Source organism: Perca flavescens, chromosome 17, assembly GCF_004354835.1.
Source record: "Perca flavescens isolate YP-PL-M2 chromosome 17, PFLA_1.0, whole genome shotgun sequence".
NCBI lineage: Eukaryota > Metazoa > Chordata > Actinopteri > Perciformes > Percidae > Perca > Perca flavescens.
Window position 1 is genome coordinate 1,582,635 of NC_041347.1, and position 23,307 is coordinate 1,605,941.

The 23,307-nt window shown below is 40.6% G+C and overlaps 1 protein-coding gene across 1 annotated transcript in view; it reads left to right on the top strand.

The window, feature by feature from the left end:
* Positions 1 to 23,307, top strand: part of LOC114572230 (gamma-aminobutyric acid receptor subunit pi) — a 54,090-nt gene that overhangs the window by 24,306 nt on the left and 6,477 nt on the right. Inside the window, exons 3-6 of the mRNA XM_028603747.1 lie at positions 13,005 to 13,117; positions 17,170 to 17,237; positions 18,748 to 18,965; positions 21,367 to 21,449. Of these exons, the coding sequence (XP_028459548.1) occupies positions 13,005 to 13,117; positions 17,170 to 17,237; positions 18,748 to 18,965; positions 21,367 to 21,449 (482 nt within the window). The remainder of the gene's footprint in view (positions 1 to 13,004; positions 13,118 to 17,169; positions 17,238 to 18,747; positions 18,966 to 21,366; positions 21,450 to 23,307) is intronic.

A 23,307-nucleotide genomic window follows, 5' to 3' on the forward strand; every position in this document is an offset into this window, starting at 1 on the left:
TAGACTCTTATTATACTTGCCCTGCAGATATTCTCATTCTCCATATACCTATCTTAATGTTTAAGCTCGGCAAAGACTCTATTAAGGGCTGCTTGACTAATCCTAGAATACCCTGGGGATCTGATTTAATGTGCTGTCATATGGATGTGATGAAACTGAGAACTATTCTCCACTGTTTTGTTCTTTGGCAGCGGCTCAACTCACTTCAACATTTCGGCAGCCTTTAATTAGAAACTTAAGGGTGATGGAGGAGGTGTTTTAACCAGGACAACTGTGAGGATATTTTTAACTTCAGTGTGTGATTGATCTTCAAATGTTTCTGCTTTGAAAATAAAAACGATATCAGCCCCTGTAACACTTCCAAAGAAATCCATCTGTTGTTATTCCATGGTTCAATCCAGGAAGCAGTGTTGGTTTCATGTGCATCCACATTTTGTTTTTATTTTATTTTATTATTTCAGGACACTGCACATTTGATGAACATGTACAACAGTACATGTCAACAATGCCAGATTGTAGCCCAAGGGCTAATTTCCATCTGTAGTCCATTAGGCAGGTTAAAGTTACAATAAAAAGGACACAAGATATACAATAGTAACATTTGCTATAAAACAAGGAGAAACAGGAAGAAACAAAAAGGAAAACAGGACAATTCATTAGTAAGTGTTAAAACGGAGACACAATTCATTAGTATGCTCTACTCGGCTAATACGGTACAACATACAGTTAGAGGTGGTTGCACGATTGGTTAGCTCTAAGCCACACCTTTACTTGGCTCTTAAAGGTGGCCAGAGTGGGACATTCCCTTATAATTGGGGGGTAGTGTGTTCCATAATGCACTACCTTTAATAGATTATCGATGAAAGAGGTTTTTCTAAAAAGAACTTCACAGTCCCTGGCACAGCAGCTCTTACTAGCTGTCTGTTTTTAATAACTATTCATATTCAGGGGGTTTCCTTGCTCAGAGTGTATTTTTTGGGGGGTGACTAAACACGGCAGTAAGCATGATCAGTCCTCGTACAGTAAAGGCAATGAAGCTGTGTTACCTTATTTGACAGAAATCTATGCCTTTACCTGTTATTTCTGACAATATGATGAACAAAATGTACATTACGCTTGAATAAAAATAAAAAAATAAGTAATTAACAAAACTGGTTAAAAAAATATTTTCATATTTAAAGCTTGTGCATAACTTTTTGATATTTATGAACGTATGTTACATTCAAGCCACTGCCAAATGAGTTGCTACAAAGCTAATCAAGACTATCAGCTTAACACAACTCTCTCTGTATGTATGGTAATGTTCAGAAGATTGTGTCGTCCGATGACTTTCCCGCGCAGAAACTCGAGTGACGATAATGACCTCTTCTGAAGAGCATCATGTTTTTAATCCTCCGTGTCCTCCTTGGCTACTAGCAACTGTGTAGAGGAGGGGGGGTGGGTTTTGTTGTCATTACTTAGAATTCCTCATGGGGGCGACAGAAACTACGCACTATAGCTTTAAAAAAATCATGGGGGAGTCCGGTATAGCCCGACTCTGGATTTAAAACTTAGATTAGCTCTCATATTCAAGTTTATGTTCTGCTTGTTCAACTGTTGTTTGGTAAATTGCTCTTAAACACATTTAGAAAGGATTTAAATTACTATTTTTATTCTCAATTCATTTTAGTACTGGTGATTTTTCTTTTAGGGCAGGCTAAAACCTCTTTCGGGGGCGCCAGAAATTTCTCTATGCACGAGAAACCCTGATATTCAAACATATATACAGATGATGGCATCAAACAAGTTTTATTTTTGGAAGTTTTTTTTAAAGGTCCAGTGTGTATCGTGTTTAGTTGTTCATTATCAAAATCTGTGTTGCCCGTTCACAAACTTGTCCTTTTTCATGAATATTTACCTCCACCATCAATTCCAAGCATTCCTTTTGGCTTTAAATTTTATATTTGCATTCACATGAACTGGGGTAGACGCTCCATATTCATGCACCATCTTGAAATACGTTAGCCGGTAAGGGACATACTGCTCCGCCTTTCGCGTTTTCGCTGTCACACGAAGAACTCACAGGTGCTGCTAATGCTGCTAATGGGTATCGTAGCTTCCCGGCCTCGGCAAGTTTGAAGAAGGAAACGTGGAGGACCACACGTATTCAAAATCCAAATTTCAGGAACATGAGTCTTCTTCTATATACGTACTTTGAACTGCGTGGTGCGAGAGAGTTGATTGCGATATATGATCTCAAAGCTAGATTGGGAGAAATTCCCACACATTGGACCTTTTAAGGTTGGATAAAAATGTTACATGAAACCTCACTGTTGTCAGAATGATAATATTGTTTTTTATTTCATGATTGCTCTGAATTGAGAACAATTTTATCCAATCCATTAACATGCTTATTACCCTGCCTGGCATTGAAAAGAGAAGACAGTTAATGATCCTGATGATGGGATTTTTCTGGATGGTTAAATTTTTCTTCATAACTAATGAGTTTTTTCCTCATTAATGACTGAACTTTGCGTTTAATGGGCAGGAAGAAAATGCTAAGAGTACTTATAAATTACCCACAGAGGCATAAAATGTATCTCTCACTTAATAAAAATCCAACTTGTTGAGTGCAATCTTGGCAGGATGACGTCTACTGTTTCAGAGCAATATTTCCTTCCATTTGGGATGGTGCTACAGAAAAAAATCAGGGGGTCACCAAGTCATAACTACACATTAGGGACATTAGCGAAAACTCTGAAACAAAAAAAAAACTCAAAATATTGCAAAAAATGTTTTTATTCTTGGCATTAGTGGAAAAGTTGATGTATTGATTAATACAAAAAGTGAATGTGAGTGCAATGGAAAAAGGACTTGGGGGATAAATCATGACATACATGGAGCATCTTAAACATCACTCAAGCTTCCACTGAAGAGACCAAAACATCCGATCAACATTCCTCAAACTAATACATAATAAAGAAAATGAATTTCCATGAATATTTCCATCACATTTTCGCCGTTGTTTTCCATCGTTTAAGGCTCTTTATTACCTCATCACCTCTGTTACCTCTTCTTGTTGTGTCCCCTTCCTCTGCAATCGTTTAATGGCAGCTGACTGGAGAAATAGCACCGCCAACTGTTTCTCTCAATTAGCCAACTCCACACATTCCAAATGGAATAACGTGTGGATGGAAATACATTAATTCACATTTTTGTTTCCCGATTTTCTGAAAACCTGTTGATAATTTCAGTCTGAACTAAATGAACGGACGTGGTGGACTGAGCAAACGACTGTTGTCCTGCTGATGCACAGGCACCCATATAAGCATATCTTCAGACTTTCCTTATTTTTGCACTGAAGGAGATTTATAACAAAGGATACATTGCTTGGTTACTCATGAATCCTTTCTCTAGACTTGTGACACTGTCTAAGTAAAACACAGAATTCAGTCTTCCGAGCAGTAAGGGAGGAGCTCAGTCAGTTAACAAAGTGTTTGCCAACATGATTCTATATTTTATGGCTCTTGGAGGTTTGAGTTACTTCATGTCAGTTAAACCATTTTCCTAAGAGGCATTCAAATGTGCATCAGTATTTTCCAGTCAGAGGAAATTGCATTATCTTGCAGCGCTGGCCATCATTTTATTTAGCACTGATGGAAAGTAGTACGGGACCTGCTCACCTGCATTACAACCAGCAATCCACCTGGACCGAGCCACTCAGAAAACTGTGCACACATTCAATCAATAACTCATGGCTGATTCTCAAGCCCTATTCGCATGAGACTAGTATTCCCAGGGGATCTGATGTGAGTTACAAATTCCCCAACCCACATCTGTGTTTTGTTTGGCGCATTTGCACAGAACGAGTGAAGTCTGTGTTTTACCCAAATTTACTGACATTATCCCCACACACAATATGTCAAAGCTTTGACAAACTATGTCAAAGCTTTCTTTTAGAATTGCCAATACAGCCAATACAACCCCGAATCACAGAGATGCCGATTCAACCTCTGGAATATTTACTTGACGAGGCAGATTCAGAGGCGATTAAGATCACAGACAAGCTCTGCAATTATTACAAATTACTAAAGGTCCCCAGGTAATACTAGTTCCATGCGAATATGGCTTTAGACTGCTAATTCGCTATAACTGTATAAAGGTAGGTGAGAAACAGTTTGGGTCTAACATGAGACTGAAAGCAGGCCCGCAGTGCTGGCTGGATTTGTCTCACAGTAGGCTCACTAAAGCTGTGTTTAATCACTCTGAAAAACTCTCTGCAGAACAGTTCCTTGTCAAATCATGCACCGCTTGTTGTTTAGACAGCCATATGTGTCTTTTATCATTTTGTATATGTGTTTTGTCTTTTGTCGAGATGCCGTTTATCAGCACAACGGCTATGAATATCATTACTGTTCATACACGTTCACAGCTCTGCGGCTCCTAGAATGACAAACTGCCTGTGGAGAGCAGTCTCGTATAAAAGCAGCATCTGATGTACATTAACAACACAATTAACACACGCACATGCTGCGAAGCTCACATGGATAATCCGTCCAATTTACCGTGCGTTTCAGGATACTGGTTCATTTCTGATTGCGCCGATGCTGTACTGATTGATTAAATGCCGTGTGGTTATAACAGGGCATGACAAGTTCATGGTGTAAAGTGAGCAATACTTCCGCGTAATTGGCGGGGGCTGACGGAGCAAAGCACTTCATTGACAAATCTCACTCTGCCCCTTCAATAAACAGCCGAGCAGAGCTCCCAGGCCTTCATGTCGCCTGTTATTAATGAAAACGAGGTTAATGACATAATGGAATATTATATTTGATGTAGCAAAGCGCTATACATTCGGATCTTTTGATGTGTTAGGTTATAACTGAGACTAGTAGCCAGAAGTATATCAACATGTTCCATCTACACTTGCAGATTTGCCTGAAATAAAGTCACGATGTTGTACGACTCACATTTTTTCTGAGATTCAGACTTCAGTAGGCTTATGAAGACAGTAAATGTTTGGCAGGAGGGAGTTCTTCTATTCTCGTATGTGGATGGGGCTTAGGGAGCTGCCTGGACTAGCATGAAAGGGAGAAACAGCTGCTTGTAGCCACAAAAGCCTGCAACTTGAACTCAGGAGGACTTTTTTTTTTTTTTCTTTCGTGGTGCCTGCCTTTGCATCTCTGAGCCTGGAGTGGCTGAGGGGTCTGAGGAAGACTGGAAAGTCCCTGATGAACGAGAGAATAATCTCTGTATATGAGAGCAGCAGTGACTTTCCTCAAATCCCATTTCACAGCGGCAAAAAACTGATTATTCTACGCAAAAAAAAGAAAAAAAAGCAGACGTTTAATGCAACGTGACAGGCGAAGCCTCCAGTGCGGAGCGAACGTTTCTAGCAGACCTTGAGGATTGAGCTAGGCTGTATGTTTTACCTGTTCTCTCCAGCAGCCTGTCACTAGACAATGGGTGCCTCCCCTGACTTACAGCCTACTGTACCAAGAAAGTCAGGAGGGCACCTTTCATGCAGTGCAGTGTCAGCCCTGTATGGAGGGAAAATGAACCCATTAATTTGGCTTATATTTGATCTGGAGCTGTGAAATTAGGACGCAAATGTCATTAGTTGTCATTTGAATATGAATAAGCTTGATTCCCTAACCTTGAATGTCAACCGAGGACTTGCCTTGTTTTATATGGTTTGCAGAATAACTAATCATACGTCCACGACCTGTTTTAAATCATGGTGTCATAACCCGCATAATTGGAACCAATCCCTCAAATTCTACCATTTAGGACATCAAAGTGTGAAGAAATGCTTTGTATCATTAATTTGATTGATAGGATAAGGAAGGAAACTAAACTTTACGGTAATATGACCTACATTAGGGTCTTTATAACTGATTTGCTTGTGGCAAATCAAGAAACCCATCTGAAGAAAATGTGTCGGGGGACCTGTGGGTGTGCAACTTTGGGGAAACGTAAAAAAAAAAAAAAAAAAAAAAAAAAAGTCATGGCGCTACACTCCTGCCTTATTAAATCATATTCCGCTCAGCAAATTTGTACATGCTCCTCAATGGGGTATGTTCAATCAAATTGCTCCCTGTGCGTATACAGAACATACGTGTTGAACTCCTTTGTGATGTTCGAGCGTCACGGCACGCCAATAGCTGCGGGGATTTCTGCAGCGGAGAGGAGGCCGGCTGAGAGTTTGGGGAACGACATGAATCAATGAGAGAAGAGTGAGAAGCGAGGTTGGAGTCAAACATACTGCCGAGTGGGAGAGAGAACAGATAGAAGGAGAGGGAGAAGGAGGTCCATAGTGAGCGTTACTCAGTTCTCTGCAGGGGTTATTTTCAACTGAATTAATCTGTTTTGAAATGTGCAAGTGCTGCCAGGACTGATGCCTTTAGAGTTTGGGAAGAAGAGTAAGAGTGATTGTGTGTGTGTGTGTGTGTGTGTGTGTGTGTGGGGGGTAATCTGGGAGGCTGTGTCATGAAACAAGATCTGAAAAGGCGAATTCCCCCACAGGGTTTGAGTCCTTCATTCCAAGCCACCCTGTATTACTCTGTCTCAACCTATTCCTCCACCCACGCATCCAAACACAAGACACATCAGCGTAGCCTATAGGCCATAGACTGTAGAGCATGTCGGCATAGAGGCTATCTTGTGGTGGTGGAGGTCGCTCGTGCTTGTACCACATCCGCTAGCCAGATGTTCTGTAAGTGCAGGACTACACAGTTTTACAGTCCTTGACATATTTGAACTAGAAGGGCTCTCAGAGAGCGCAGACTTCCGCCAGAGCTGTATTTCACAACGGTAATGCAGCGGGAATTTTCCAAGTCGGTAACTCATTTTAAGGATTATTCCGACACCACATGAATGCAGCACAAATCTCACAATGTTAAAGAAAGTGAAATATTTTTTTGTATCCGCCCCCTGATTTGGATCTGCTCCAAAATTTGATTCCTTTTAGCAGAAAAAAAAGAGCTTAAAACGCAACTTGCTAGTGCAGAGTAAATACTAGACAGTTAACAATCAGTTAAGAAATAGATTGTAAAGCCTTTTTTTTTTTTACTTAATATTTAACGAATTTCTTAATTTACTTTTGAAATATTTTTTTAATAATATTTTAACTGTTTTACTTTACTGATAGCATTAATTGGTCAGTATGTATTGTCAGTTAATGGTTAAACAGTTAATTATTAACATCCCTGCTCGCAATCTATAACCTACCTTGTTTAAAAATGCAAAAATGAAAATTTGTGGTTGTGCTGGAACTATTTCTTTCTAAACGACATGCAACAGGTTATTTGGTTTGATACTGTGGGTGTTTAACTTACAGTAAAGCTAAGCTAAGCTAATCACCTGGCTGCAGCTCCATACAGTACTTGTTGCACAGACATGAGATATGAGGTATTTATCGTCTTATCTTACTCTTGAAAACATGTCATTTTCAAAATGTTCTATTCTTTCAAGCTACATAGTACTTGATTACGTGTTTTTTTTCTGAAACTACTGGCCACCAGTACATTTATTAGCAGATAGTTTCTGATTTCTTCCTTACTCCTTCATTGTGTTACTGGTGTTTTAATTCACACAGTGGATACAGTTTGGCCAGCAGTAATATGATGGGTGCAATATTTTGGCTAGTTATCTTCATCATTGACTGTTTACACTGTGAGAAAGAGGTGCGGAGACAAATGAGAGATGAAGAGAGGAGAGAAGCGGAAGCACAATAAGCGAACCAAAGGGCCCATTACCAAGAATAGTGGAAGACTCTGATCCGGAACTTCCTTCCCACCAAGATCAGAAGACTTAATAAGCAATCACTTTGGACTGGCCAATTAGCACATTAGAAGGAGTTGTTTGCACCCACAGTGTCATGTGTCTGTGCCGATAATGTAGCGGTTTCAAGTGACAGGACAGATCAAGCCCTCAGAAATCAGCTGGTGCCATGCAACTCGGCTGCTCATATCAACATCCCGTTTAGCTAGTTGAAGTGCTTGTGCGCGAGATGCATTCTTGAAACAATACTTAACACCTTACCAAACAAATTATAGTTTAAGACACACCGAATACCTATCCTTTAATGTGCCTCACATTTCCAAAGAAAGTGGCAGGCGTTCATTTAAATTTAAAGCCCCCTTTGACTGGAATAGCCTGCCTCGGTCACTAAGATCAACCACATCTTTGAGTCGCTTCAAAACATCTTTGTTCATTTACTGTAATTGCAAACAAGCAATTGTTGTAAATGCTTTCCCTAATGCTTGACTGTTGCTTATTGGTGTAATTGTTTGTGGTTTTTCTGATTTCTCACATTTTTCTGTTATTTCTCTTTATTTTTGTTTTTAATCACTACTCACACATTCTCTGTTATGATCATTTCTAACACTAGTAACATCTGGGCATGTGTGTGTGTGTGTGTGTGTGTGTGTGTGGGGGGGTTATTGGGAGCTTGTATGTGAGTAAATGTGTATGTTGTACTGCAGTGTCTTGTCTTCTGTATTGTCCAGTCCTACCGAGGACCCTCTCGAAAAAGAGATGCCACATCTCAAGTGGTAGTCCTCGTACAATAAATAAATACTAAATACTACATTTTGCATCTCTTTAGCAACACTGTAAGTGTCTGTGACTCCGGTGGATTTGTAATGCACTTAATCGCATAACTTGTCAATCACTGGGTTTACTTGCATTTAAAACATGTTAGATTAGCGTGTCACAAATGCCAAGTGTTAGCATTTTAACAAACAATGCACCCATGCATCCATTTTAAATATAGCCTGTCCTGTTCAAGGTTGTGAGGGGGCTGAAACTCATCTCAGCATGCAATGGGTCGGAGGCAGGGTACTCCCTGGACAGGCTGTCAGTGCTCATAGACAGAAAAACACACTCACACATACAGGCATTTGAAGTGTATCCTTTGTGTGTTTAGTTTGTGGGTGGAAACCCAGCTGGTGCGTTTACATGATGAAGCGCATGTTTTACTTGGCGTAAGATGCTTCACTAGTGTACATTCAAATATCCTGCAATCATCTTCATATCATGTATTATACTGTAAAAATGGCAGCTAATGTACAGAAATCGTAGGGCTTATATAGAGGGGCACTTAAAATACAAAGTCATTTTTTATTTATTTTTTATTTATATGTATGTTTTTGCAGTTGTCTTGAAACCAAGCAATAGCTGGTGACTTATTATGGCAGAGGCCTTCTTCAGCTCAGTTGAGTGCATTCAACCTGGTGGGCAGGCATGTCAGGTCTGTCAGCATGCATTCTGGGAAATTGTGCACTCCGCAGTGTGCTTTTATCTGGGGAGAGAGAGACCCTACAGTACATAAATATGAGTGATGTTTGTGTGTGTGTGTGTGTGTGTGTGTGTGTGTGTGTGTGTGTGTGTAAAGAGAGAGAGTTTATGTGCACTTCCCTCAGCAGCACACAGCCTAAAGATCATGCTGCCTTGCACATAAATAACAAAGAGGTGTTGCTTATATTAGTAGCCTGTATGATTCTGGGAGGATTATAACGATGTATCCTTAGAATCTTTTCTGAGGATGTGGTTTTTTTCATCGTCAGGGCTCAGTGGATAGCGACTGTTTGGCAGGTTGGAGAGCCGAGGTCTCATCCCCGTCTGCAGGTGAAGGTTTAGACAGCCAAAAGTTCGAGAGTCTGGGGATTTACAGATATGGATAGGGTGAGAGGAGCTGGAAGCTGTTAGCACACATTCTAGTCAAAGAAGCTGTGTTTCATTGTCAGACTTCAAAGACGATTAGCTCTGTGGCCGGGTTAGCTCATTTGGTAGAGCAGGTGCACATATATAGAGGTTTATTCCTCGATGCAGCGGTCTCGGGTTCGACTCGATTCAATTTATTGTTATTTATAGTGAATTATCACCATGGACCATGGTCTCAGAACACTTCACAACAAAAATTGAAAATTTACAATTTAGCCAATATAAAAGGTATAATTAAATATGACAGATAAAATCAACAAAATATATATATACACATATATATATATATATATATATATATATATATATATATATATATATATATATATATATATATATATATAGATAGTACAGGCCAAAAGTTTGGACACACCTTCTCATTCAATGCGTTTCCTTTTTATTTTCATGACTATTTACATTGTAGATTCTCACTGAAGGCATCAAAACTATGAATGAACACATATGGAATTATGTACTTAACAAAAAAGTGTGAAATAACTGAAAACATGTCTTATATTTTAGATTCCTCAAAGTAGCCACCCTTTGCTTTTTTTGATAACTCTGCAAACCCTTGGTGTTCTCTCAATGAGCTTCATGAGGTAGCCACCCTTTGCTTTTTTATTAATAAGGGAAAAATTTCCACTAATTAACCCTGACAAAGGCACACCTGTGAAGTGAAAACCATTTCAGGTGACTACCTCATGAAGCTCATTGAGAGAACACCAAGGGTTTGCAGAGTTATCAAAAAAAGCAAAGGATGGCTACTTTGAGGAATCTAAAATATAAGACATGTTTTCAGTTATTTCACACTTTTTTGTTAAGTACATAATTCCATATGTGTTCATTCATAGTTGTAATGCCTTCAGTGAGAATCTACAATATAAATAGTCATGAAAATAAAGAAACACATTGAATGAGAAGGTGTGTCCAAACTTTTGGCCTGTACTGTATATATATATATATATATATATATATATATATATATATATATATATATATATAATTGAAATACCACAGGTTAAAATTGTTAGGACATGAAATAAAACAACGAATGATAATGCATAATAAAATAAACAATAAAACAATGGTTCAAAAGTTATGGATTTTAAACATGTTCATAATACTTTGAGTGAAGAAATGTTTTAAGTCTTGATTTAACGATATCCACTGAGCCTGCCTCCCTAACATTGGATGGAAGACCATTCCAGAGGGAGGGTGCGCGAAAGGCAAAGGCCCGGTGACCAGCTGATCTTTTTTTTAATATTTGGAACGATCAGAAGACCAGCATCCATAGAACGAAGGTGCGTCCCTTTGCTGCAGGTCATTCCCCCTCACTCTCCCCCTGTCTTCATCTGTCCTGTGAAAATAAAGGCCTAAAAATGCCCGAAAAGATGAGGATTTGAACAGTTAGTGCTAGAAAATCTATTCCATGATATATGGCACATTTAGTAGAATGTTTTCTTGATGTTTTATCACATTCCCACCATGGCATGTTTTATTTTTTTCATTTTGAGCTGCTATCCTTATCTGTGCCACTGCAGAGGCATTTTATTTTTTTTAAACAAACCCACTTATACATTTACACAGATGCAAAAAAAAAAAAAAAACATTTGGGAATGTAACGAGGGTCACACAGGGCGACCCAGATTGATAATGCATTATGCCAGAGGCAGAGTGCTGCCAGCACCGTCACTAACGTGGCTTTCCCATCCAAGTCTGTTGCCTGCTGAAACAACAGGCTGCGAGCTATGTCAGTGAGACTTTATGCAGCGTTAGCAACAGGGTGCTGCGGGCAAGTTAGGAGTCTAAGCTGATTTGACATAGTCAGGTGAAACAAGTTCTGAGTTTGGTGCTTTTTCGTTTTTTGTAGAAGTCTTTGGCTCTCATGGCGGGTGGTGGAATCACCAGTAGAACAGCCTGTCCTTAAATGGGGAAGAAATAGAAAAAGGACTGGCGTTGTGTCACCGTTTCAGGAGTTGCAGGTTAGAACCCAAACGCAGGAGGTTGCAGGGAGAGTTTCAATGATCTCCGACGACGTTTCAAAATGTGCTTAAAGTATTAAAAGTAAAAGCAGTCAGTGCAGAAAAACCCTCACATTTTAGGGACTGGAAACGAGCAAAAAAGTTCTGTCAATCAACTAAGTGTTTAATCAGCTAATCATTTCAGCCGTACTCGAAGGCTTGTGTGTTGTTGGGTAGTTTCATTTATAATAAAACATGGTGTTTTATAAACTACATGCGTTTTGGGTGCAAAAATCTTAATTGGTAAAGTAATTAGTAGCTAAAGCTGTCAGATGAATGTAGCGGAGTAAAAAACGAAGCAACAGGGATTATGCAACGGAACTGTAACCCAGGCATGAGATGGAACCTACCAATTATCTTGAGCCAAATTGATTAACTTGTTTGCAGCAATTAAGGTATCAAAATGAAAGATAAACCGATGCTTTAAAACCTGTTCACCCAATGATGAGTGACTGAAGGCGTGGGTATTTGATGACGCTGTGTGATAAAAAAAAAAAAAAAAAAAAACAGCATCCCATCTCCCTTTTACATTCTTGCTCTCCTTGTCACTCAATTTACTACAGCAGCGTAGAACTGACAGAGGGGACTCTGAGAGGCTGCCGGCATATGTAGATGAATGTTTTCTGCCTTTGCACATGGCCTGATCTGTCTTGCCCCAGCCCCTCTTACATCATGGCGCGTGCCCCAGGGCTTTCTCTACAGAGCAGGCGTTCTGTGTTTAGAGCCTGAATTATACACAAACACACACAAACACACACCACTGGGGAAGACGCAATGAGTGTTCTCTTCCCTACCGCAATTGCCAGCAATATAATCATCTTCCCACACATGAATGGGCCTTTAAGGATAGCATTCAGAAACAACGGGGGGATCTCATGAAAGCAAATGGTGATTTTAAAGAGAGTGAATGGAAAAACAGAGAGATGGATGGTTTGAAATATTCTAAACCTAAATCAATTTAAGGTTACTAAATAAAAAAGAGTTTTATTGTTCTCTTATTCCTCTTCCTTTAGGTTTTCAGTTGCCATTTTAATCTCCTCTCTTTTCTCCCACTCCCGACCTGGTTTCTAAGATTTGCTGTGGAACTCAATCAACACCCTGCAGATTTTGTGAATAGTGATAGGCTCGGGAAGAGGAATTGGCCTGGTAAATGCGAAACATGAGGAGAGACGAAAAATAATACTGGTTTCTGTTTTTCTCTTCTTTCTTTCTTTCTTTCTTTCTTTCTTTCTTTCCTTCTTTCTCTGTCTGTCTTTCTTTCTCTGTCTTTGTTCTCAGGTTGTTAGAGAGCTCGATGCTCAACGCCGAAGTGAAGGAAGGAGAGATTCTACCTCCTACCATTCAGAGGCTGATGAAAGGATACAACAAGTACCTCAGGCCTTTCTTTGACAGTAAGGAGACTGCAGACACATGGAAATGATGGAACACTCAGGGGAAACGGGTTTGACAGAGAACGAGAAGGGTTTCAGATTGCAATTTTGTGCTTGCGTGTTCCTCTGAGTAATAAACGCTGACAAATTTAATGATACAAGATGAAGTCAAGTCTTTGAAATTGTCCCACAATTACTTTGGGTGTAATGAAACAATAATAAGGAAATACATGCAGAATAAACCAAGCAAACACTGATATGAGGCCTGTCAGAGTGATATACTTAAATACTAATATCTTTATAAATCGGAAAGTATAATGTCGTTAGTAGCTTAGCCAAGATAAGAGCTGCTAATACGCGATTCAATTTTCACATCGAAGAAAAGTCTTTCTCATTGTACGCTTTCAGAGGAACGATGTTATGTCATATCCTGCAAATCCCTCGCCACCGTTATTGTTCTGGGCCCTGGGAATCCGTCACACGCAAACACACATATTCACACACCCACACACGTGTATCTGCATTACAATGTAAGAATTTCCATAGATTTATTTTCATTTCCTAACCCTCGAGGAATAAAATCACCCTCAAAATGCAGATAGATATGTGATACCTGTTATGTTGTCAGACCCAGAGGCATACATAAATCTGTAGGTGGGCATTTGATTTTGGTAAGCGGGATCCAATGAAAACATAATAGGCAGCACCGGTACAGGAGTGTTAGGTTATAAGCACATCCTCCTTATCTATCCTATATACACTGTACATATGCACGTCATCACGCAAAGTCATGGCTGTATTCCATTTCTTGGGCAGCACAGACGGAATTTTCACTGATCTGGATACAAAATATTAATCAACATTAAAAGTTATTATATTTAGCAGGTCAGTGGAAATGCAGCCGAACTGGGATGCCGCCTAGGAAAAAAAACACAATTTGTGAACGCGATTTCAGACCAGCAGAGCGATACAAGTAAACATGACATAAACATTGGAGATTAGCCAGGACCTTTGTCATAGCTTTGATTACCAATCTCTATTTTGATGCTTTTTTACATGCAAAGTATACAGTATGTCTTAATGATTGAAAAAATTAAACTGTTTTTGAATTTTTCAGATGAATAATGATTTGGGATGTAAAAAACTATGTATTCTTATGCTCTGCCATTTCTCCTCTACTGTAACTTGTGTCACTCAGGGCTGAGCACCACACACAGAGTTAGTTTAGAGACATGTATTTTTGTTGACAGGCCATTATGTTTCGAGGACTATCTCACATTCACACACGTTATGCTTTTTTGTCGAGCTTACATTGAAATAGTTTTTGGGTCTACACTTAAAATGACCTGGTGGAGGGAGAGATGCTGTGCTGTACCGAGTTTTTATCTTAGCAGCAAGTCACTAAAAGGGTCTAAAAAGTCCTTAAGTCTAGCGAGAAAACCGTGAAGTTGGCAACACTGCAGTACGTGTGTATACATCAGAGGTCTAGGCTAAAAACACTCCTAATATCCATTATATTTTGCTAGTACGACTTTAGGGAGAGAGGCTCGTCTAGAGAGGGCAAAGGTGAGTCAGTGGCCAGACCCCGGACCCCCACCCCACCCCCCTCCATGCTGCTGGGACTGAGTGCTACCATCATGCACTCTTCTCACTCTCTGTTTTCGTGGCATTTTTAGCCACACAGTGCAAGTTGAAATATTTTGTTGCAGAGTTTCACTGCTTGTCAATGTCATCCTCAGATAGCCCCGGGCACAGCCCGCAGGTTTGCTCAGTGCAGTCTGACCACACAATCCTAAAGCCGATTGCCCCATTACTCAAAATGTAATCATTATTTCTCGTGCTGATCAAGTCACCTTAAAGGATTAGTTTGCCGTTTTGCGTAATACGCTTATTCATTTTCTTGCCGAGAATTAGATGAGAAGATTAATACTACTTTTACGTTTGTAGCCTGATTATAAAGCTACAGCCAGCAGACTGTTAGGGCAGCTTAGCATAGACTGGGAGCAGGGGGAAGGAGTCTAGTCGAGCTCTGTCTTGTGTTTGTTTTTTACACTTCAGCTTTTGTACAGACATGTCATACATCAATCCACCATTAATATGTAGATTAATGGTGGATGGATTTTGTTACCTTTCGACAGAGCCGGGCTAGTTGTTTTGCTTTCAGTCTCTGTGCTAAGCTAAGCTAACTGGCTGCTAGCCATATCTCTGAATATACAGTTCAGACATGAGAGTGCGATCTTCTCATCTAAGTCTCTGCTAGAAATCGAATAAACATGTTGAACTATAACTTTAAAGCCAAATATTGTCATTTTAAGTAAAAAATGTTGATGTGAAGACATGACATGATGTAAAGAAATACACAAACTGTGTGTCTCAATTCTGATACTTCCTTGAATGCACTGTAGTGCCCTGTGCACACTTGTGCAGTGCGTACATTTTGTCAAGGGTAGTTGTCTCCTGTCAGGCACGGCTGTTAAGCACAGACCGGAAATTCTTCTTCTTCTTCTTCTTCTTCTTCTTCTTCTTCTTCTTCTTCTTCTTCTTCCTCTTCAGAGTAATGGTAAATTGCAGCCAGGCGGAGCATTACCCCCACCTATTGTCGTCCGCCCCACTAGTTTTCTCACTAACTGACGACAGTGTAGTGGTACCGATCGAACAAAAACATGTACATTACAAATACGTTGGTGGTCCCGTAGCTGGTGGTACCGTAGCTGGTGGTCCCGTAGCTGGTGGTCCCGTAGCTGGTGGTTCCGTAGCTGGTGGTCCCGTAGCTGGTGGTACCGTAGCTGGTGGTCCCGTAGCTGGTGGTCCCGTAGCTGGTGGTTCCGTAGCTGGTGGTTCCGTAGCTGGTGGTCCCGTAGCTGGTGGTCCCGTAGCAAAGCCACGTAACGGAAAATGCCGGCCCTTGAGTGCGTGTAGTGTCCAGCGATCCACACTCAACATTTTGGCCGCTTTGAGTGCAATATCTGGGTACTCTCAGTGCACTGCATGTGGCCACACTTCGTCAATGTGAACGCACTATGTACTCAAAAGAGCAAGTGTACATATGTGCGTGATTTGAACACTTGCTTACAGTAGCACATGCTGCAATTACACACCCTTACCCACACCCCTACAGTAGGCACACACACACACACACACACACACACACACACACACACACACACAGCACAATGACGAAAGGCTCATTAGTCTCTCTCACATAAATGAAGATTAGTGAAATAGAAGGAGAATGGCAAGATGAAACATAGAGGGCAGCAAAATTACCTCTCTTTGATGGTGAATCAGGGAGAACTAATTCCCTCAAGGGGGTTCACACTCGACAGACTGCAGCTGTTGATGTGCCAGCGATGGGGGGTCTTTAGCGTTTTTAAATATGCTGTCCTTCAAAAAACCTTTCATTATATAACACTATGCTTTATTATACAACCATATATCCCTATGCCTCCTCACTATACACTGTTATGTCATATAACAAAGTCACATGTATATCCATCTGTATGTATGCATGAACACTCACTGTCACACACATCAAAGGTCCCATATTATGCTCATTTTCAGATCGCTACTTGTATTTTGGGTTTATACTACAATATGTTCAAATGTTTAAATGTTTTATTATTGCTTTTCTACTGTCTGTCTGAATTATCTGTACTTCTCTCTGTCTGAAAGGCTCTGTTTTTAGCGTCTGTCACTTTAAGCCCCCCTCCTGATAAAGCCCAGTCTGCTCTGATTTGTCAGCCTTTGGGTCTTTCACATCTGCGCTCTAGGTATCTCATTGCAGCCAGGGAATGACGGTAAAGGCACTGTGTCGGCACTTTCTGCCTATCTATGGTATTGTTGTGACATCACAACCCTACAGGGGTTCTGACGGCTTGTTTAAAGGCTTGGTTTGTAAATACGGGCTGTGTGCATTCCTCCGTGACTTGAGCCATTTCGTACTTTCATATATAAATAATATAGCACCTTGACCTGCTTTATAATAACACAAAAAACATCACACACTTTTACAATATGGGAACTTCAAAGCATAGGTATATTTATTTATAAGGTATTTCTTCTTTTGTTTCTAGATGGTCCTGTAACAGTGGGTATGAGCATGGACATTGCCAGCATTGACACCATCTCAGAGATCAACATGGTAAGACAATATTTTACAGTATGTTGAATTTAATATACAAAGCTGGCCGGGGCCAGGGGCACCCAAATGTGCGTCTTGCCCACCCAAAAGTTAAGAAAATGTTCAGCTAATACAAAAAATAGAACCGTTTCTAACTTCTGATTGGGTGGGCAGCCTACAGCCTGAATACAAATCCCCAGCTCACCTTTATATAGCAGGCTAAAACCGGCCCTTATAAGTAATTTAGTGTAGCATGCAGTTGCTTATGGGTTGTTGTTTTTGCTTTCAATCCCAGGCCATCATTTGTTTAATTGATAGTTTAAAATATGGATGTATTACAACATAGATGTATTACACTTTTTCACAATGACCATGGCGGTTAAAAAAAGAAAATGTGCATGCCCTGGTTGAGCGTGCGCCCCTTATACCAAGGCTCAGTCCTTACCGTAGCGGCCCGGGTTCGATTTCAACCTGCGACCCTTTGCTGCACGCCGTTCCCCCTCTATCTCCCCCCTTTCTGGTCTACAGCTCTCCTATCAATTAAAGGCAAAATAAACTCAAAGAATTAGCTTAAAAAAAGAAGAAAAAAATTAAATTAAGAAACATTTCATGTAAATAGTTGCGGTTAATATTTGCATGAATGCATTTGATTTCTGCTGGTGTAAAAAAATGAAAGCTCATTACACATTAGTAATCCAACTAATCTGGGAAATCTGGGAAGTTGTTGGTTTAATTAAACTAACATAATTTAAAGATGTTAGTTTAGGCTCTGAGGGATTATGATTTTTTTGATATTTTCTGACATTTTACAGACCACTTACTGTAGAAAACAACTGGTAGATTAAACAATAAGAAAAATAATTGTTATTTGCAGCCCTATGATCAACTAATTACACAGGCAATAATGCACCGTTTAGAGCCTCCTCCCCCAATTCAGCAGAGTGGGACTCATCCAAGCCTGAAATCCACATTCCACTTGGATCTCAATAACAGCACACAAGAATCAATTAGAACAAAGCATCGTAGCGCATTTTTCACATAAGTAATAGGACTATTGACATGGTGATTGACAGATTTCCACTTCATGGGTAGGCCTCACTTAAACAGTGGACAGGACGATTTCATTTCACTGGGACTTATTACTTCTTGTGGGGCTGAACATGTTTGGCTAGGAGATTGCACTCACAGCTTGTTGCCACACAACAGAAGGAATTGATTCAGCAGCTACAGATGATGTAACATAAGGACTTTTAGAATGGATGTCCTGCTCAAAATGTGTTCAGTGTCCTAAAAACCAGAACAGACTTGCTGACGTGAAGCAATGCTGTGGATTATTGTTGCTTCAGACACATAAGGGCTTAGCGACCTGACGCCATTAATACCCAACAATGCAAAAAATAAAGCCTAAAGCTGAATAATGAAATACAAGATATACAGTAGATGCTTAGGTTGCAAAAACCTAACTTGTTGGTCAGCATATTATTGCAGGGATTGTTAGCTACGTTGTGACCTTTGAGCACCAATCCTGCAGGACTACACCGCCACCATTTTCCTCCGCCAGCGCTGGACGGACGAGCGCTTGGTGTTTGAGGGCAACAAGAGCCTGAGCCTAGATGGGCGGCTAGTGGAGCTGCTCTGGGTCCCTGACACCTTTATCGTCGACTCCAAGAAGTCCTTCCTCCATGACATCACCGTGGAGAACCGGCTGATACGCATCTTCCCCAACGGGACCGTCCTTTACGCGCTGAGGTGGGATAACGAACAAGCTTGTTGGTTGTTGTGTTTGTTTATCTCTGCTCCAACAGACAATGAAAAGTAAAGGCCAGGGAATGGAGAAGAAATGGGCTGAGGGAGGAAGCGTGGGTTGAATTTGACATAATGTGATTGCAAAGCAGGGAGTTGTGTCAATTCTAGTACTTGGATATTGGATTGTATGAATACAGCATGCCATCCGTCAATACAAAGAGTTGTGGGCTATTAAAGCAACAGCAAGTCCCGTTAGCATCTTTTCCGGCAGTGATTGCTATGTGTGCGAGGGCTTAACATCTGACAAACTCTTGGCAAGCTTCTGAAACATGCATTGCTTTGACTTTCTGATTAGACATTGGGCCAAGCAGACAGGTTATAGATAGAATGGTTATAGATGATCAAGCAAGTGAATTTGTTCAGCTCTGTTAAGCCTGTGATAATGGGATTTACACATCCTACTGCTTTTATGTCACATGCATTAACCTCAGCCTGTCTATGGGTTGTGTAAGAGCTGTCCAATTGTACTGATTTGACTCCCCTCACTCAATGCTTATGTGCCTGGATCTCAGTGGTGCTGAACTTCTTTTCACGCATACAGTTTTGTCGTGGTTACACGTGTGTCCTGGTTACGCAATGAAAGAGACAAAAGCCCATGGGAGACATTCTCACTGTTCTTATGGCAACGTTGTAACTATCATGGGCGAAAGCATGTACGTGGGTGTCACGTTATAGTATATTGGGTTGGGTATGCAGGCTCAGTTCAGTCTGGCCTCACAGTTAATCATGTCTCCAAACTCTGTAAACATCAAGAGGGCACTGCATTGCTCCATGGTGTGTGAACATTTTGTCTGAGAGTTTTGATTTATGCTTTTATTTTTAACAAGTACATGGCATTGTTATATACAGAGTGACTCCATTTGGGGATTTATGTTGTTCTGAATGTCTGTGTGTGTCCTAGACTTTACGGACCTTTGCCTCCATAAAGAGAACTGCACAGTTTCAGTTTTGGGGCTTTACCCTGACAGAGGAAATGTGGAGGAGTGTAGCGCTCCCAGTCAGAGAGCAGAACTAGTGAGTGTAAAACAAGGCAAAAATGATAGTCAGGAGAGGGATGGCCACCTCAGGGAATTGGGGCTGTGAAAAGGGACAGAGTGAGGTGAGAAATGTGAGGTGTTGAGGAAAGGACAACTGTGGTAAATGTTTTTAGTGCTGTGCCAGAGGGAACACATGAGAAAGTGCCGAGGTAAAGGTTGAGCAGTTAAGAAGGCAGATTCAATAAGAATTACCATTTTCTACTGGTTTTACGAGGGTCCAGTTTGTTCTCTGACGAAAGAGAAATCAGAAATTTCCATACAGTAAAGACTAGAGATGCCTATCAGACGAAGGCTTATGTAAATTGCTGTAACTGCACCTTGAGTGCATGGTGGGTGGATTTTCAGATAGTCAACCTCCATTTTCCCAAGTCAGTGTGGTACAACCTTTTAGTGTATAGAAATGTAAACAATTTTAATTTCATACACAAGCTCAGTGTCCCCTTTACTAATTATGAAGGGTTATGTATAATATTTCTAAGAAAAAGTATTAATCTTAGTTAGAAAGTAGGACTTTGAAGCTTTTAGCAAACTTTAATTTTGAAGTGGTGACTGGAGTGTTAATTTTTCTGATACGTTTTTTTTATTTTTTATTTAATGCTATGAAAACGGGTTTAAAAGCATGATTGACAGCTGTGATTGACTCGCGATTGGTCGGGCGGGTGTATGGGCAGGACTGTCATACCACGGCTCCACCGCCTGATCATTACTGCACAGACTCTTGGTCCAAAATTACAAGAGGGCAGCACCCATATCCAGGATATTTTGGATTCACTTATGTACAGTGGGAGGAAGTGGAGACGTGTCGGCCAACTTTAAATACAGTCTACGGCTATGTGAAATGTGGACCAAAGTTATGTCTACCAAAAATACCCTCCCTCAAGCACCGAATCAGTTAATAGAAAGCCTCCAGAGAGTTGTGTCATGGCTGCATCACATCAATCATCAGAGCTTCATGCATACTTTGTCATGATAAGGACTGCCCATCATTAGTTGTATCAAACGCCATGACTCAACATTTTCATGCTAGCAAAAGGAAAGCTTGTACACTGAAACTGTATTTCCCCTACAGTTTTGTCAACAATATAAATACACGCAATTTGGCCGTAATATTCATCAAAAGCTTATACTGTGTATACACGCCAACTAGGGGTAAACAGTGCAGATAGGCTATAATCCACATGGGTAATTAATATACACTCGCATGCAGTCCGATGACGTCATTCATGTGAGAAACTATCTCGTACACACAAGTTAAACTTACTTCCATGGAATTTCCCTTGTAATAAAAACTTTTTTTGTTTTTTTAGGATTACCACCACCGTGGCTTGCAACATGGATCTGACCAAGTATCCCATGGACAAGCAGACCTGCACGCTCCAACTGGAGAGCTGTAAGGACACTTCATACTTAATAAAGAAAATCCAAACTGTGTAGCTCCAAGCTGTGGCAGTGACTTGGTTGGTGGGTGGGATGTCTAATGAGTCTGATCAAACCGAAGGATCAAACAGATCACTTTCTTTCATCTTCTAGTGTGTGTGTGTGTGTGTGTGTGTGTGTGTGTGTGTGTGTGTGTGTGTGTGTGTGTGTGTGAGAGAGAGAGAGACTGCATGCTTATGTCACGTAGCAGACAGAAAGTTTGGGTCATGATGTAGTATTTTCCTGTGTATGTCATAAACCTTGTATCTCGGGAACATAAGGTCGTAGAGACTTGGGACCAAATTCAGGGCCGGCCCAAGACTTTTGGGGGCCCTAAGCCGGATTTGATTTGGGGACTCTCCACATTGTAACATTTTGCCACTGCACTTGGCACTAAACCAACTTGTGTATTGTAAATATTAGTTTAATAATGTACAAATAAGCATTTAAAGACTAATGTGGGACCAATTAGCAGCAACACTTTATCTTTAAATAGACCGGCTCTGTTATAAGCTCAATTGTGAGACATTTCAAGTGCTCTTGGGGGCCCTCTGGTAGCCACGGGGCCCTAAGCAGCCGCTTAGTTTGCTTATGCGTCGGGCCGGCTCTGGGACCAATACTGCTGGTTCAGGGACCATGGACACCTACAGATGGACAATGGTTCAGGATAGGGTTAGCAGGGGTTAGATATAGGTTACTTGTGTCTGTCGTAAACTGCTGCCATGAAACAAAGTTAAAGTGACTCTATGAAAATTGTTTACCTCTTAAGGGCATAGTTCAACAGTTTAGGAAACATGCCTAGTTACTTTCAGAAACTAGAGGCAGGAGACCATTAGCTTAGCTTAGCATTGAGACTTAAAGCAAGTGAACAGAGCTAGGCTAGCTGTTTTGACTGCTCCCAGTCTTTTTGCTAAGCTGAGCTTATGGTGTCATGTCTCTAGTGCCACAGTTAAAGGTTCCCTGTGGAATGTTTGACCAGTAGTAGCAATATGGAGTTATTTTCATGAGTGGGACACATGTGCTAACCAAATGTTACACACATATATTTTGTTTGTTTATAACACAGATGTAAGAGTGATATCAACCATTTAACTTTCAACAAAAAAAGCGTATTTCCAATTTCAAACTAGACCTTTAACGATCCAAACATGCTTTTTAAGCCCATAAGTCCTTAGGAACCACATTTTAGGGTCGGTCGTGTCCCTGACAACAAGCCCACCTTATTTTACAAAAATCATTTAAAATCTTAAGAATGCAAACCTCTGCCAGTAGGCTTAGAGAATTGTTCACTTGTTTAGATTTCAGAAAAAGGGGATGTTTTTAATGGTATCAAATACAAATGCGATGGCACCATTTTTATAATTAAAACCATTGAGATTAAATAACATGGCAAGATGGATATTTTTTTTGTTCAAGGGAGGGAAGGAGTCCCCCCCCTCCCACCTTCCTCAGATTCCCCCCCTATTCTGCCATTTTTGCTTTCCAGCTCAATGGTATTAAATGACAGCCAGCCAGCCAGCCAGCCAGCCAGCCAGCCAGGCTAAGCTAAGTCTGATGTCTGCCAGAAGCCCACCACGACCTCAGTCCCAAATAAAACATTTAACAGCAGCTGCAGTCCCACTTTAGCAGAACAAAAAGACATCTGGAGGTTAACGGTAGGTAACTGAGAGGATGATGGATCCTTCCTCCGCTGCTTTGATAATTCCAGGCTAAATATCTGCATATTTCTCTCTCTCTCTCTCTCTCTCTCTCTCTCTCTGCTGTCTGTCTTTACCACCTTCTCTTACAATCTCTCTCATCCTGCTGCTCTATCTTTGCTGTTTTATCTGTGT